At 41.2% G+C, this 17,649-nt stretch overlaps 1 protein-coding gene across 2 annotated transcripts; it reads left to right on the plus strand.

The window, feature by feature from the left end:
* The first annotated feature begins 310 nt into the window (after window positions 1–310).
* On the plus strand, window positions 311–16,573 carry LOC136441637 (outer dynein arm-docking complex subunit 3-like). 2 transcript variants are annotated; one of them, XM_066438039.1, is made up of 13 exons: window positions 321–493; window positions 1,080–1,201; window positions 5,217–5,294; window positions 5,853–6,032; window positions 6,920–6,961; window positions 8,108–8,212; window positions 9,014–9,136; window positions 9,675–9,797; window positions 10,315–10,461; window positions 11,233–11,393; window positions 12,045–12,201; window positions 12,927–13,082; window positions 16,303–16,573. In XM_066438039.1, exons 1-13 carry the CDS (start codon window positions 415–417, stop codon window positions 16,519–16,521), a joined length of 1,692 nt encoding a protein of 563 aa, XP_066294136.1. In that variant the 5' UTR covers window positions 321–414; the 3' UTR covers window positions 16,522–16,573. The 2 variants fall into 2 exon arrangements, with proteins under 2 accessions (XP_066294137.1, XP_066294136.1); XM_066438040.1 differs by lacking the exon at window positions 6,920–6,961 and having other exon boundaries at window positions 311–493.
* The last annotated feature ends 1,076 nt before the right edge of the window (window positions 16,574–17,649 follow it).

Consider the following 17,649-nt stretch of genomic DNA (forward strand, 5'->3'; position numbering starts at 1 on the left):
CGTTCCCTCAATTCCATCCATTTTATTTCACGACACAAATGTTAAGAATTTTGTGCTGCACTTTTTAAGAAAGAAACCAGAAAATCCGGCTTTTGAGAGGGTATCATATGACAAACTGGTCTTTCGTAAAACTTGACGTGCATCGATAAAAAGCGAACAGGTGGTTGCGTGCAACGTAGACTAGAATCGTTGGATGGCGCTCGTGTGTTGTGCGTCATCCATCATGCTATAATTGAACAAAATCGCTTGACGGCGCTCCTGCTCAAACTACCTCTCACGAGACCTGGCGAGAACTTGACGTCACCTTAGAGACGACCCAAATAAACAACAGCGTCCCAACCAAAGATCTGAAACCTTCAGCAGTTTTCAGACGTTTTTTCCTTCCTCTGTAGCGGCCGTAAGCTGAAAATCACGATGCCGGCGACTTCGCACCTCCCCAAGCAGCCGATACAGGAGCAGATCGCCGAACTGAACCGGAAAATCGCACTTCTGGGTGGGTAGAAAATTCTAAAGTTCACGGCGCGCAACTTTCACCGTTTCTATGCACGTCAGAATAATTCTCTCAGAGCTCTGTGGAATATAAAATAACGATGTTCTAGAACTGAAACGTTCCTTGACAACAATATGTTTGAGAATGTTCGTCATTCCACCGAAGTTTGATTTTGCAAGGCGTTGTTTTTATATCAGAAAAGCTAAAATTATTCGATATGTTAAAATCTTGAGATGGGGAGGGGGGCGGAGTTCAGAAAAAAGATACCATGCAGTCTTGCAGACGATTATGATATTCGTTTCGTAAGACCTGGCAACATTGGGTCAGTTTCTTCATCATAAATCAGTTTGAAATATATTATGTGTACTCTTGAATTGCTAATGTTAGAAACAAACATTACTAATCAAGACAAAATGGATGTAATATAACAACTAGTAAGATTAGCAAAATAAAAACTCATAGAGCAACTCAGCACCAAGCGATCAAGTCAAATTTTTATTCTTCATCTGATAGCAATAGATTTGTCCGGACATCATTGGACATGACTTTAGAATTTGTAGAAAATTAATTTTACGCTGTTTCCCCGCAGACGGCGACCGTAAGGCGTACTACGAGAGCTCGCAATGGACGATGAAGAAGAACCGCGAGATGGTGTCGCAGCTGAGACAGGAGAACAAGCAGCTCCACAAGCTCAAGGCAGACGCTGTCGCTGTGAGTTTAACCAGAAATCAGTATTTTTGACAAACATTTAACGGTGCACACCCCAGTTCTTCCGCGACCGGGGTCCACGGAAGTGCCCGACAAAAAAGTGACGAAAGGGTTTCGAGGGGCTGGGTTTGAGTTTAGATTTCTCATAATGTGCTTCGAACTGATATTAGATACTAGCATGGCTGAAAAGCGTATGAATTGGTGTGTTTTGGGTGAAAATTTCGTTTCGATCTGAGCCTTGCTTCCGGATATCCATCCGCGTTGATGGTGAAATGCCCCTTGGCCCGGGATTGACCTTTGTTGCGTTCTGTGGGTCATGCTGACATGCCTCGCGCCGTGGATGATTAAAGAAATCTAAGTACTAGAATTTTCTTTATAATTGGCTCGACTGTACGCTAGGTTTTGCTCTTTCTGACAACATCAGTCGTTTCTACCCAGAAATTTTTTTCTACGAGTTTTATCCTACACAAAAGTGCCAAAATTTGACCATCATTTTTGACGTGAAAATTATGTTTTTGTCTCCTGATTTACCAAAACTAGAGAGATTGAAGAAACAGAACTCAGCTGGTCCTGTAGCGGAAGGGATAGGCTTTCATCCCATACACAGTTGATTTACTTCGGAATACTTCCCTGGAAGAGACAGTACCTAGACTGGAGGGTGCGCAACCTCCAATTGAAACCCCAAATAAACTGGGGTGTGCTCCCTTAAGCATTACACACAACATAAAATAGATTGCTCTGGGGAGCTTTCGAGACGAATTCTCTGTCTCTTCGTCAACCCGGTAATAGTCAGATCTCGTCTTGGAGTTCTCTTGTCACGTGACTTGATGTTGATTATCACGTGACAAGAGACAGTCATATACAGGCTTGAGATAGTGACGCCCCCTGTGCCTGTTTAAGGTACTGCGTTGTCTGCGGATTTGGATCGCCTCCCGAACGCCTCTAGAAAACCAGTCGGAGTCCTGATCCAGCACTTTCACATTGTCCCAGTCTATCTTGTGCTTCTGCTTGGCGACGTGTTGCACCACCGGTGATGACACATAGCTGGGTCTCTTGTGTTTCTGTAGACGGGTGCGTAGTGGTCTCTCCGACTCCCCTACGTATGTTGCAGGGCAGTCTGCACAAGGAATGTGGTAAACTGTTCCACTGCGTTCCAGCTTCTTAATCTTGTCTTTAGGTGCGACAAGATTACGTCTGATGGTGTTGATGGGTTTGAACTGACACTGTATCCCTTTACTTCTGTACAGTCTCATGAGTGTTTCAGATATGCCCTTGATGTACGGAATGCTGACCGTCCCCCTACGCATCACTCTTGTCTGGTTGGCCGGAGTTCTCTTGCTTCGCTTTTCTTTGCTTACATGGAACAACCAGTCTGGATAGCCACATGTTGACAGTGCATTGTGTATGTGTTCGATTTCCAGGGTCTTGTCACTTTCCTCTGTGACGATCCCATTGGCTCGATCGGTAAGGGTTCGCACTACACCTATTTTGTGCTGGAGTGGGTGATGACTTGCGAAGTTCAGATATAAGTCTGTATGTGTTGGTTTCCGATAGACAGTGGCATAGAGTGTGCCATCAGGCCTTCGGTGGATCATAGTGTCCAGCATCGGTAACTTGCCTTCTGTCTCCCTTTCAATCGTGAACTTGATGGCACTGTTAATATTGTTAATGTGCGTAGTGAATTCCACTATCTTATCCTTCCTCTGAATCACAAACGTGTCATCAACGAAACGACCCCAGAATTTGGGAGGATTAGGTGCGGTTGAAATCGCCACTTCCTCAAAGTGCTCCATGAAAAGGTTTGCCACTATGGGGGATACAGGCGACCCCATCGCGGCACCTTCCACTTGTTGGTAGTAAGTACCTTTGAAGATGAAGTATGTCGTGGTGAGACAAAAGCGTAGTAGTTCTACCACCTGTGTTACGTTGAGGTTTGTCCCTCCAAAGAGAGTCTCGTCATTCTTTAGTCCTTCCTTAATTACGTCAATTGCTTCTTGAATGGGGGTACTTGTGAAGAGTGCAGTGACGTCATACGACACCATTTCTTCGTCCTCACCAACGGTTAACTCGCTGATCTTATTTACGAAATGTTTAGAATTCTTGATGTAGTACTGGTTCTTGCCCACCAACGGACTTATAATGTTGGCAACAAACTTGGCCACATGATAGGAAATTGAGCCTATGCATGAAATGATGGGTCGTAGTGGTGCCCCTACCTTATGGATCTTAGGTAGCCCGTAGAACTTAGGGGTGTCTTCAGATGTAGGGTGCAGTTTCAGCTTCAGGATGTGGCTGATTGCACCTTTCTTTTCCAGATTCTGAAGAATCGCGATCAAGTCTTTCTTGTACTGGGATGTAGGATCCTTCTTTAGCTCGGTGTAGGTGTTAACGTCCCCAAGGAGCTGTGAAGCCTTCTGCTCGTAATCCTTTCTGTTCATAACAACTGTTGCTCTTCCTTTGTCAGCAGGAAGAATGATGACCGTTTTGTCCTGTCTCAGATCGGACAGTGCTTCCTTCTCTTCATGACTGATGTTGCTAGGTGGTAATTTGGCCTTCTTGATCATATCAACAGTCTTGGTGCGTAGTTCGTCTGCGTCTGCGCTGTCCTCCTTCAAAATTCTACATGCCTGTTCCGTGCAGATAATCAGATCGTCTGTGGGGATCTTGGTAACAGTGACCGCAAAGTTAAGTCCCTTACCCAGTAGTTGTTTGTGTGCTGTACTGAGCTCTTTATCTGATAAATTGATCACCCACTTGTCTAATTTGTCCGAGGGTATTGTCTTCTTTGTGTCACCTGTGTTGTCGTGCTTCGATTTCAGCCTCTGGTATTTCCCCACCTGTCGCTCCTTACAAGCGGTGAATTCTCGTTGTGCTGTGTGTTGCGTAATCCCCCGCACCTGTGTCATGACGCTGTCGGGTAGCAACGATGTCAGCTCTTTGTTTACTTGTTCCTCTTTGCTCCGTAGCACTCCAAGTACAAAGTTGTTCTGTCGGATCCTTTCACTCAGCAGTGATCGTTGTGCTTTGTTGACAATGTCTTGTGCCCGTGGTCCTTTCACTGTGGTCTTCAGTTTTAGACTGATGGGAGTAAGGCCTGTATGCTTACATTGCAAGTTGAATCTCAGGTGGTTCTGGAATCTTGCGATCTTCTGTGTTGTTCTTTCCAAGACTCTGACCTTGTGGAGGCAAGCTTTGCCGTAATCCAAAGCGAGACGTTGAAAGAAGTTAAACTGTTGTGGTGTTGACATATTTTTGACAAACATTTAAGCATTACACACAACATAAAATAGATTGCTTTGGGGAGCTTTCGAGACGAATTCTCTGTCTCTTCGTCAACCCGGTAATAGTCAGATCTCGTCTTGGAGTTCTCTTGTCACGTGACTTGATGTTGATTAGAAATCAGTATCTTGTGCTCTTCTGCATTATTGTTATTCATCTGAAGTACAGCCAGTAGGATCCCATCTGAGAAATCAGGCTGTTATAAATATAACTGCCTTTCAACATGCTTGAGCCAACTTGAGGCATCTCCCATTTTGGATCCCTTCCGAAAGACGAATGCATCTCCAACCATGATGCCCTTCCCCAGATTCTAACCTGGGTCTTCCAGTTACCATCTAATTGGAACCAGGAGCTCAACTGTGAAGCCGCTACTAATTAAGCTACAGGGACATCTTCATTATTAGTCAACTAGTATAAAGTGTATTCATGTGACGTCATCACAGCCATATTGGTTCCTATTTGCACATCTAATTGAATTGTAATTAATGCGTTTTATGATGATGACGATAATAAAGTTGCGGACATCTTGATATCCTATGGCACTCACTGATGACCACCAGGAAATGTCCAAGACTTAAAATTCAAAGAAAAGATAGAACGTCTAAAACCTTGTGAAGAAAACACAATGATGCTGTATACAGTTAAAATGCAAATACAGTTAAAATGCAAAGGAATTTGTTGGCTGATGTGTATGTTTGACTTTGATTATGACAATGTGATGTAATTTTTCTCTGCACAGATGGACGACAAGGTCCTGAACGAGGCCTTCCATAACAGGAATGTGGAGAGGGCTGCTCTCAGGGGCAAGTCTGGGAAGGTACGTAGGAAGTCTCATACAATTGATTGATTATCTTAATTCAAACTAGATTCTCTCATTAGCTTCTCCCATAGTAGAGGTCTAGTGGGAGATCATAAGATTTAATTCAGCAATGTATTTAACTTTAACCTTTAGCACACTGAGGTACCCATTTGGTAAACCCCATTCTTTGGTTACAGAGTTAGGCAGCAGGGAGAAGGTTGATAAATTTCCTTGCTAAGGTAGCAAGACATGTATGGTCATGGGTTTAGGCAGCAAGGTTATGATCCTACCTAGAAAATTTTGATTCCTTTTTTGGAATAGCTCTATAATTAGAGTAATGTTGCAACTGTTAGCTATTGACTGAGTTGCTAACTGTTGCCCAATTTTTGATGGACTCTTTCCGAAACTGAAAACTCTTTCGTTTATGAAGGCTAGTCATCCAGGTAATAAGATACACAAGGAAGCAGTTCCTCAAGCAACTGGATAAAATTTGGAAATTTTCAGATGTTTCAGACAGCATCGGCTATCTTCCATCAGTGACTAAACAACACTATCTTCACCCCCCTCCCCCCACAGCAAGCCATCACCATCGTTGACCACAAGGTGTGCGACACCATCAAGCGTCTGAACGACCTTCGCCACAAGACGGAGGTCAAGCAGAAGAAGCTGGCGGAGCTGCAGACGCAGCACGACCAGATGATCACGGACGCCAGCGCCGCGCAGGAGATGTCCACGGGAGAGTCTGAGGACGCTCAGGTATGCGGGAATCACGTCTTTCACAACCGTAGTGGACACAACTTCATGTTTCTGTGTCTCGTACTATAGATTTTCACCATGACATTAAGATTTGCAGTATCTTAAAGTTTGGCAGCACCTGTTTCCAGGTGAGAAGATGTAAGAAAAGATACTGTGAATATTTCAAGATTTTCAACTTCTCAGAAAGACTTTCAGTCATCTGGGCATTGGTTATTTTCACGAGGTGGTCAGTAGAGAAATTCAAGTTAAGAGAACTTGGTTCCCACAGAATGCACCAAACTAAACTTCACTGGATATGCTTTGTTTATACACGTCTTCTTTTTGTTTTCTTTCAAACTGGGACAAAATAAATTGATTGTTTCAAAGGAAAATGTCATATACATGTAATTGTTCATTTATCTTTGATATTGATGCAAAATCAGCTAAAAAACAAATTTTCACAAAAGCCCCAGAGAAACCTAGGGAATAAAAACAAGTTTATCGTCTGTGTGAGTCCAAATATCATGCCTTGAGGAACCCCAGTCTGGGAGAATGTTTGTCCTGTGTTTGTGTCACTCCATTTGTGTATTTGTCATCACTTTTCTGTGTGTATGTGTCGCCACTTTTGTGTTTGTGTCACCACATTTGTGTATGTGTTACCACTTTTTGTGTAAGTGTCACCACTTTTCTGGATGTGTCACCACATTTTGTGTATGTGTCACCACTGTTGTGCTGTGTCTGTCACCTGCACTGCACTTCGTACACCCCACCTCTAACATCACAACTGACCACACGTTGCAGTGGCACACTTACGTTACAGCACACGTTCGTCCATTGACTGCGCCGGTGGAGTATTATAATCTATATTTGGAGTATGATGACGTTAAATGTTGATTGTACCATTACAGAGGAGACGTCAGGGAAGTGCTAGAAGGGCTGCAACTGACCAGGTTGGCATGCACGCTAGCTGTAGGGACCCTGGCCAAACATAGAAAATTTACTGCAACACTGGCAACTAGATTGTTACTTAGGCCATGTTGATATGATCATATGGATGACATCCTCTAAAAACTGATGCAAGCATGTGAGAAAAAGATTTGGCAAAAAGAAGTTGCCTACATCATGAAATCTAAGTGGTCCGGAAGGTTGACCAATGTTTTGAAGCTTCATTGTATGATTTACAGTATGTCCAAAACCTTTTTTTGGTTGGAAACGGATAAAAATTGATGCGCGCAGATGTTATCCATATAATCAAAATCAACATGGCCTAATTAGAAAAATCTCATGTGTCAAGTTATCTTCACAACAGTAGTTTTCCTTGTTTGGTCATATGAGTTACACACCCTTCACACAATTACAGTGACCTACATGATGTTCATTTGTAGTTGTACAGTTGACTTCCAGGCCTTTGGAACTGATCTCTCTCTCTCTGTTTATTTACATGTCTGTCTGTTGTCTATTCGTCTGTCTGTATTATAATGTTTGTATGGTCGATTCTGTTTGATTCTGTGAATAATAACCATGTATGCATAGTTAGGATATGGCATATTCTCTTTTATCTGTATGTTTGTCCTCTAGAATGCACTGGACATACCCATGGTATACTGCACAAGAATTTAGTAAAGGAGTTGTCACTATTTTGACAATGCTTCTTACAGAGTTTAGTAGGAAGACTGGCAGCCATAATCAGACCAAAGTAATTCAAATGAATAGAAAGCACAACAAGGAAGACAGCCAATATCAAAAAAGCTATTCAAATATTGTAGTAGAAAACCGTGAGTTCTATTATCTAAAATGATGATAGTGACGTCCAATGGATGTTTGTTTGAGTACAGTAAAAACTGCCCAAGAAGACCACACTCAGAGGACCAAGAAAATCTGGTCTATGTGGACAGGTGGTCACTGTAGACAGGATTCTGAAAACTTGTGTCTATGGGAAAATTATCTAAGAGACCACCAAAAAGGGGTCACATTGGCCAGGTGGTCCTTATATAGAGGTGTTCACTTGTACGTGATTGATTGTGAAAGGTATATCTTCCACAGATCTTGTTGATGGAAACGTCAAGCAATACTAACTTGTGAAATTTCCCCTTTAGACCTTACGCCAACTTGAGAACCGCCTTGACAAGATGATGCTGAAATGTCAGGAGGCTGAACACATCCGCAAGACCTACCAGCAGATCAAAGTGCACCTGGGCAAGGTATGGACTGTTCACTAGCGCCCTCTAGCTGTTGTGTTAAGTATTACGGCTAGATGCTGTGGTTTAACTTTAGAATTGTCTATAAGTGAAAAGCGTAGAGAATTAGAACAGAACACATCCGCAAGACCTACCAGCAGATCAAGGTGCACATGGGCAAGGTACGGACTGTTCATTAGTGCCCTTTAGCTGTTGTGTGGAGTATTACAGCTAGATGCTGTGGTTTAACTTCAGAATTGTCTTCAAGTGAAAAGTTTACAGAATTAGAACAGAACATGTTTGCAAGACCTACCAGGAGAGCAAGGTGCACCTAGGCAAGGTAGAGGACTGTTCACTGGCTCCCTCTAGCTGTTATGTGGAGTATTACAGCTAGATGCTGTAGTTTGACTTCAAACTTACCAGCCAATGAAAAGTTGAGAAAATCAGGAACTTTTGCTGCATTGTACAAAGTAGGAAGTTCATTAACTCGCTTGCTTACTATGTAAAGTGTAAGATAACCAATTCATTCTAATTGGCCTATGCAAAAAGTTTAGAGAATTGGGAATTTTTGCTGGATTAAACAAAGAAGGAAGTAAACTTGCTAGCTTTAAGTAGCTTACTATGTAAAGTGTAAGATAACCAATATTCATTCTAAGTAATGACTGAAAGATTGTCAAAGAATTATTATGTCTCTTGTTACATGCACTCTGCATTAGAGAGAAATTTTAGCCCCAAACACATTAGCTTTGACGAAATGATGCAAAACCTTCCATGAATGTTAGACTTTTATTCAAGATGACATATTCTCCTGTTCCTGATTTGCAGGAGGGTCTGACATACGCTAACCAGCTGGACGCCCTGGAGGCGGAGATCCTGCGAGCGAGATCGGAGCTGACGGAACTCAAGGCCATGAACAACGACGCCCAGCTGGCCAGGGACGCTGCTAGGGTAGGACTGAGCTTCTACATACACTGTAGCAACATTAGGGGGTCCTGGGGCATGCTCCCCATGAAATCTTAACCATCTGAAACACCATTTTTAGGGGCAAATTTTGCTGTTAGATTAAGCTTAGTTTAATGACAACTGTTTTGGTGAAAAATTACACAAAGGTTTAAACTTTCTAAATCATTACGCACCGTTTTTTGTCCATCAAAAATGATGAAATACAGAGTGTTCTTTCACATCTTCTTTCTTCACTTTGGAATTGACTTTGGCATTTAACAACATTTGTATCCATTTTCTGAAATTTTTCTGTGCAATTTACTGCATGTATTTTCTCATTTTGCAGTTCATATTTTGACGATTTACAGTTTGGCCGAAAACGTTTTTTCTTAAGAACAGTCTGACAAAAATTGATGCGCTTGCGAATGTCATCCATAAAATAGAATCAACATGCCAAATATGCATGCTGTTAAATGTAGCAGTAACACTTGCCATGCAGTAGAGTAAGAGTTGTTTGTATCTAACCTAAGGCTTCTTATTTCAGGGTGAGCTGTCTAAACATGAGGAGCAGGTCCTGAGAGAGAGGAGGGAGAGAGAGACGGCCCTGAACGAGTACAAGAAACTGGCCGAGGAGAAGAAGGCTCACGCTGAGAGGGTGGAGAGAAGGGTAAGACGTCTTAGCAATGACTCAAAGGAAGAGCTGTTGCTCAGAATGTTCATTAACTAGACAGCACTCAGAAAGTGCAATTGATAAAATGTTGCATCCCTTCCCTTTATTCCCACTTCATCGTTCTCTTTGTTTGAAGTCATCTTTGTAGTAGGACTCGTCTGCAGTTGACAAATGTTACATAATGTTACTTGAAGTTGAAGGAAAAATTGACAGCCACATTGATAAATCAGTAGTTTCTGTCCGGCTTATTGAAGGCAACAGAGTCTTCTCCACTGCATCTCATTTTTAAAAGAAAAAATGTTTATAATCTGTGTAGTAATTCTTCGATCTGCTTCTGATGACCTCTAAAGTTGATTCCATGATTTTGATGATGTTTGACCCATAGTTCTGATGACCTTGACCCTATGGTTCTGATGACCTTAACCCTTGGGTTAAAGACTTTTGCCCCCTGGTTCTGACGACCCTTACCCTTTGCCCCCCCATGTTTCTGACGACCCTTGCCCTTTGCCCCCAGATGCAGCGTGCGTCCCTGCAGCAGGAGGAGCTTCAGCAGGAGCAGCAGAAGCAGCAGATGACCCTGGAGGAGCAGGAGAGGAAGATCACCACGTATGAGGAGGCCTTCAGACACATCAAGGAGGCCACGGGAGTGTCTGATACACAGGTCAGGGTCTTAAGTTATATCCTTACCACTTACAGGAATGCACCTGTGAGACTTAGGCCACACCAATTTAATTTCTTGGTTTACGGAATCTTTAAAAAAATGTTAAATTGGAAAATCAACATGAAAACAGAATCTCCGAGGAAAGTTTGTACTTAAGTGCACACAGTTTCAGGGAGTGAACAGGGTCAGGTGCAAGTTTTCACCCCAGCCTTCTGTTTTCATGATGTCCTCGTGCTAGAATTAAAAAAAAATCTGTTAACCAAGAAATTAAATTGGTGTGGCCTTATGCACCTATGATATCTAATTTGTTGGTACACAGATAGAAAATCTTTCTATTAAACCTCTGAAATCATAAACTGGAACAGATTTACTTTGATTGACAAAGAATCAATGATTGGATTAAACAAAATGTTTTTAATATGCAAGTAGATTTTTATATCTTATATATCTTAAAGATAATGTAAACAGTAAACCTCTTTGGCTAATCTGTCAAAGATTTGCCAAAAACACACAGGAATTTGGTTGAGCCAATGTACCAACATCTGCATCTTTGCCACCAAGAGCCATGAATTTTTATTATTTTCTAAATCCTGTATACCTCTTACCCCATTTGTCTTTTTATCCACCTTTCTCTCTTTTTACGCATTCATTCATTCATTCATTCATTCATTCATTCATTCATTCATTCATTCATTCATTCATTCATTCATTCATTCATGCATTCATTCATTCATTCATTCATTCACTGACTCATTCCTTCCTTCCTTACAGGAGGTAGTCCAGCGGTTCATGTCTCAGGGCGACACCCAGCGCCATCTTGAGGAGTTGAAGCGGGAGAACGAGAAACAGCTGAGCCGTCTTAAAGAGGAGAAGGAGAAACTGCAGGCTGAGTTTGAGGACATGAAGTACTCGGGAGAGGCCAAGCTCTCAAGGTGGGTGGGCTTCTCAAGCTTGTGTCCATTAAAAAGCTTCTAGACCACACTCTTCTCCTGTCTCTTCAAATTTGTAAAGACAATGGGAATTCTACACTGTACCTCCAGTGACAGATTGAAATGCAAGTTATTGCAGCAAGGATGAAGTCCCAAATGTGACTGAGTCTATTTCCCTCCTAAAATTAGATTTTGCAAGATCTCTGTGTTGTGTCAAAATCAAATTGAAATGACCAGTACTATTCCTTATTACCTTCGCCAAGAAGGTTATATTTTCGGTTGCATGTGTCTGTGTGTGTGTCTGTGAATACGATAAGTCAAGAATGGCTCTGAGAAATATCTTCATAGGGTATTGGTATATGGGTAGGTCTTAATGAGACCTCGAAATGATTAAATTTTGGGGCCCCTAGTGGCTTGCTACGGTACTGCAGCAGAACTTCCTGTTTTGATATCTTGTGTTTTGGACATGCTAATATGGTCCTGATTTTGAATGGTTGATAGCTCTTTGGGCAGAGAGTATGTGGTGTAGGTTTGGGCCCCCTAGTGGCTTTTTTTTATTTCAATTCTTCGTTTAACTGAAGTATGAGTCAGAGGCAAAAAAAAAGTAGCAAAAAATGAAATTAATAATGAATAATTGAAATTTTCCTTCCCCAGTGGTCAGCGCATGCTTGAGGAGATGCAGTCCCATCTGGACGGGGAGGAGGGACGTCGTGACGAGGCTCAGGACAAACTGGAGCGGGCCAGCCACATCCTGGTCAGCGTCAAGTCAGGCGTGGAGCACCTCGCTGACAAGCTGCAGCACATCAAGGCTGTGAGTTCTTCAATGTGTGGTTAGAACTATAGAATATAGCAAGGTATTAGTTTATTGCAAGTTCTTGCCCATAGGCTAATTGCAAGAACAGTCAAACCTAGAGTCAGCCAACCACCTGGTGCAGGCAACCACCTCCAGTCACAAGCCAATTCTACATTAGTTAAACCCACCCTGTCCTCAGCAACCACCTGTCCTGAGAACAATTTTCTCTCAGTCCCTTGAGTGGTTACTGAATCCAGGTTTGACTGTATAAGTAAATGAAAAGGACGGACAGACCATGGGACAAGATAGTATGTGACTACTCTAGTCTAAATATTGACTGTAAATTCTAAATTATTTGGTTCGACTTCTTTTCCCGAGACACTAGAAGTTGAAAGGTCCCACTTTTTCTGTAATTTGTGGGGTTTGTGATGGAAAGAGGAGAGTAGTTTGTTTTTTGTCTGTAAACGCGGAGAAATTAGGATGGACTTTGGTGTCCTCTTTTAACAACTCCTTTCTTCTGTCACAGCTACTAGTGCCAGGATCGTTTAACTTAAGAGAATCATTGGATGTGTTTCTTTGTATATCCTCTTAAGATAACAGTCCTTTTTCTGAATAACAGACATTTTTAAAAGTTCTTTACACACAACCCGTATATAATCACCTGCCGACATTTCGTTGACCATCTTTCACCTTCTTCAAGGCAATACTGACCTGTTCTACTTCTTTCCCACTGCCTCCCCCAGGCCAAAGGTCACGTGCCGACGGCGAAGATCTCTCCGACGTCTGACGAGTACGTCCTTGACCTGCTGTCCATCTCCGAGGAGAAACTGTTAAAACTGATGGAGGAGCTGGATGGGAAGGACCTACAGGAGATCATCAAGCAGATGGAGGAGGAGGAGGTGGGTGGTCTTGTTTTTTTTGTTGTTTGTACAGTACACTTGTGGGGTTTAATCTCCAAGCAGATGTAAGGATGCAGCTCATTCTTAGTGTTTCGTGCCTGTTTTTGCAATATTTGGTACTCTTTTCTAGGAGAGGGTGAACCATTAAAAAATGAAATGATAGAAGTACTGACTGTTTAGAAATAGGCGTAAAAGCCAAGAATGAGCTGGATCCTTACATCTGCTTGGAGATTAAAGATAGAGAGTGGTGGTCAGGAAAATTTTGTGAAAAAGTGGTTATAGTGGGTTGACCAATTCAGATTCCAAATTAATGAATATATGAATGAATGAATGAAGAAGAGGAATGAACGGAAAAACAAACAAACAAACAAACGAAGGAAAAAAACATTGTTCGGTTTATTGTGCTCATTATGATCTTGTATGTCGTTATATGTAATAAGCAATAATTCCTTAGTGATTTTGATAAAAAGTGAGGGAAAAAAGAGAATAAATTATAATTTTGACTGCCCGTTATTAGCTTTTCCAACAAAACAGCTCTCCATGTAACGTTGGGTAACCTAAATTCGGGAATTTTCCGATAATGGTTGACTGAAATCAATCTAGCAGAACAATGAACCATCCTTTTTTTCTATTATTCTGTCAGTATCATGTACTATCTTTGCACTAATCATATATATGGTAGATTTTGTCTCTAGTCGTGCTGACACCATAATATTACAACTTGATACTATTGTCCGCCGCACGCACAATGACGGTGCTGTCGGACAGGGGGGCACATTAATTCGGGAGAGAAGATTCGTCTTGAATATCTTACCGCTAATCACATTTTATACAGCAGCTATTCGTTCCATCCTTGGCTTGAGGAGAGTGCTATGGATATAGACGTGTCCAAGTAAAAAAAATACACGAAAAAGGCCTACGGGAACAACCCGTGTGTTGAGTCGGTAGAACGTCACTCAAAGTTCACCCCCATCGCCATGGAAATTTGTACATTATTCAACGGGGCCTTAGCTGGATGCCGTAGAAATTGTAATACTATTATGTCCATGTGTTTCTGCTTGTGCTAAGAGCAAAGTTTGAGGAAAATATCGCCATCAGTCCACTATCACACACAACATTAAGACAAAAAAGTGTTCCTCGCCAACGTTTGTCGTCTGCCGAATAGCAGGATTCTGGGTAACGAATATGGCGGCGGGAAAATTCACCGTAGTGCCGTAGCCATTGATTGCAGCAACAAAGAGGCGTTTTGATAATTAATCACACTTAGAGTCCAGTTGTAGGTTACCAAAAGAGATTCTAATAAGTTGTATTGTAAATAATTGTGTTGAGCAGGAAGCGGATGTGACATTTGTCTTATAAACCAGCAAACAACTATGTAGAATAATGCTCCCACGAAGCCCTCAGACTGTGACAATAAGGGACGGAGAGTTTTTGACGTAGCCAACTTCTAATGCATGCTTATCAAAGCTTTTCAGACAGTGTTCTGAATACGTTAGTCTGTCAAGTTTGCATTTCTAGCGGTATTACTGATGTTGCATCTAGCAAATATCCCTAAATACCCCGTTTTCAAAAAATCCCGACTTTAAGTACCCCACGAATTTATGTTACCCAACGTTAGACATTTCAAATAAATTTTGATGCAATATTTGTAGGTATCCTCCATTGGTTTATATATTCAAGTGACTAAAAAGAATTCATTATTAAATCTAGTTGCATGTACATGTGTACCGCTGTGTCACATGGCTTTTTGCTAAACTATGGATTCAAGTATCCATACAGATAATTATGGTAACGGTTTTATTTGAAAGATCACTTGGCTCTCTGAAAAATGCAGCTTTGTAAATGATTCCTAAATATGTAAAAAAAATCAGATTAAAGGCTCTTTTTTTGTAAAGTGTTACATCTTGAATGTTCAAGATTCAAACATGTAGCATGTGAAATTATCTGAGCTTATTGTAATACAGGTATGTAATCCTGGCTTTAGAACTAGAACGCCTGTAAGAGTCTCTTAATGACACACTTGCCAAATAAGGCAAATCCAATAAAACAATCTCCATTTGTTACCATCCTTAATTTGGTGATATCGTCAATCTGGCCTCATTACTCGACAGTTGAGAGCCAGTTATTGAGCTTTTAGAAAACTGTCTTGTAACATTTACTCAATTCTCTCACTTAAAATGGCGTCCGTATATCTCTGTCAAATCTATTGATTCTAGACGAGGTAGTCTCATAGCCTTTTTGAGGCTGTAGGGTAAGTGGGTTGTTATCCACTGTGACTAGGGCACGGTATTGGAAGGTGGAGCCCAACCCTCTCCTTCAACCGCCTTTGACCTCCCCAACCGAAGTTGGGTACCCAATTTTACACTGGGGTGGAGTGAGGAAAGTCGTGTAAAGTGCCTTTCCTTAGGACACAACATCGGTGGCGTGTCAGGGAATTCGAACCCAGGACATCTGGGCCAAACAGCCTAACCGTTATGTCAACGCGGCGTCACAATTCCAAATTCTGTAGAAAACACTTATCTTATTCATGACCAAATTATCTGATTGTGGGGTCAGACTTAGCGGATGATACCTCGGATTATTTGAGGATTCCCTGTCGAAAGATCTCCCTCAGATATCTAATCAAAAGTGACATAATGGTGTTATGCAAATCCAGACATTATGAAAATACAATTTCCCCGGCAGATATCTTGCCAACTGGGACACAGTCTGGCTGGCAGTTTATTTGATATCTGATAAATTATTTCCACCGACTGAATAAAGGAAATGAAAGATTGCTGTGGAAATTTCCTATTGGTCCAATGCAAAAATCGTTACCTAAACGTTTATAAATCAATGTGAAGCTCTTTTGGATGATGTTAGAATAAGGTACATATCGTCACAGAAGAAGTTACATTGATTGTGAAAATACAAATCCAGATGACAACGTAAACCCATCATTCCTTTATCTCTTTTTTCTCTCTTTTGTTTTTAAATTTTCATAGTTGTCTTTTTGCAGACCTTTTGCATGGGTTTGGGCTTTTTTGGAACTGCAGGGGCCAATTTTGATTCCAACTTTGAAAAATGATAACACAAGAAGGGGTTGACGGATTGTCATGATATTTGGTATGTTTAAGATAGCTTAAGTCATGATTTACATTATTTTTGATTCGTAGAATATATTGACAGCAGTTTTTGGATTGATCCAATCCATTCACTCATTCTTTTTTCTGTTTCGCAGTTCCATGCGAGCATAGAAACGAAGGTCCCGAGCCACAACACGCGCATCAAACTCCCGCAGACGCAGAAGCAGGGCGACATCTACCAGGACGACGAGGACTCCGGGGACGACGAGGACTCCACGCTAACACGACAGCAGCTCAAGCGACAGGCGCAACAGATCGTGGACTCCAAGACCAGGAAGCGCACCAAGCCACGCAAGAAGAAGGGAAAACAGTGAAGCCTTCGCTTAAACTAATCGTGGACAGAAAATTTCTACAGTGGGACCAAGCTGAACATATGGCAATTGTGTCATTGATTCGGATATATTCCCTAAATCCATTTAAAATGATATTATTTGATAATAGAAAATTCTACAATTTGGACCAAGCTGTTCACATGGCAAATTGTGTCATTTATTGATTTGGATATATTTTCTGAATCCATTTAAAATGATATTATTTGAGAATAGAAAGATAGTACTTTAAGAGCACATTAAGAGTTGAAGTTTACGATTTGAGATATGGTCATGCTCATATTTTGTGGACTGTATATGAAGCTGTATAGTGAGTATTGTATGATTAGGTGCAGGGTGGATATTTTTCACAAAGTACACAATGTACTTTGAATTTTGAAGACACGTTGAGACCAACTTTTGCGAGGAAAGAATTGTGTCAAGTCATCAGAATTCATACTAATTAATGTTTATATTTTGAGGACACCTCTTAAAGTAGACATTTCTTTGATCATGTGTTGTATATTCTAGAATTCTGTAAATACAATTATGTTTGTATTGGTGGTTTATTAATCAATATCTCATCACTGAAATTATTTTTTAACATTCTGATATGCAAAAAAAAAAGTACACCCAACCTAGAGGTTGAAAACTCAAAGGCCCTGTTCTAAGAATATTTCTGCATTTTTGCAACAAGGAAATTGGAGGAAAGATCATCACTTAACACTAAGTGACTGTTTGAAAAGAGATAAAGAAAGACTATACAGGGAAGTAACTTTTGAACCCTGCCAATGTTTGGGCAATGCCCTGAGTCATTATTTAGATAGCGGAGTTGCCGTTATAAATCTTGCGTTGTGCTTTGTAAGCAAAGCTTGAAGATTGGAAGGTCTTTACGACAGTTGACCTAGATGTACAAAGTGCCTGCACATATAGAAAAAAAAGTTGGTTGAATTCTATGCACAACATGTATATCATGAAGTTGTAATGTTATTTCTGCATATTCTTAGAAATAAAGTGAAAAGAAATGACTTGCGGCTATTGGAAATTGGTTTCATGTGTCTTGTGTGTGTTCAATGTGACCCCTGACCGCCAACTGGCCTATAGGTTAAAGACTCATAGGACCATTTAGGTTAG

The sequence above is a fragment of the Branchiostoma lanceolatum genome, chromosome 9 (genome assembly GCF_035083965.1).
Source record: "Branchiostoma lanceolatum isolate klBraLanc5 chromosome 9, klBraLanc5.hap2, whole genome shotgun sequence".
Taxonomy (NCBI): domain Eukaryota; kingdom Metazoa; phylum Chordata; class Leptocardii; order Amphioxiformes; family Branchiostomatidae; genus Branchiostoma; species Branchiostoma lanceolatum.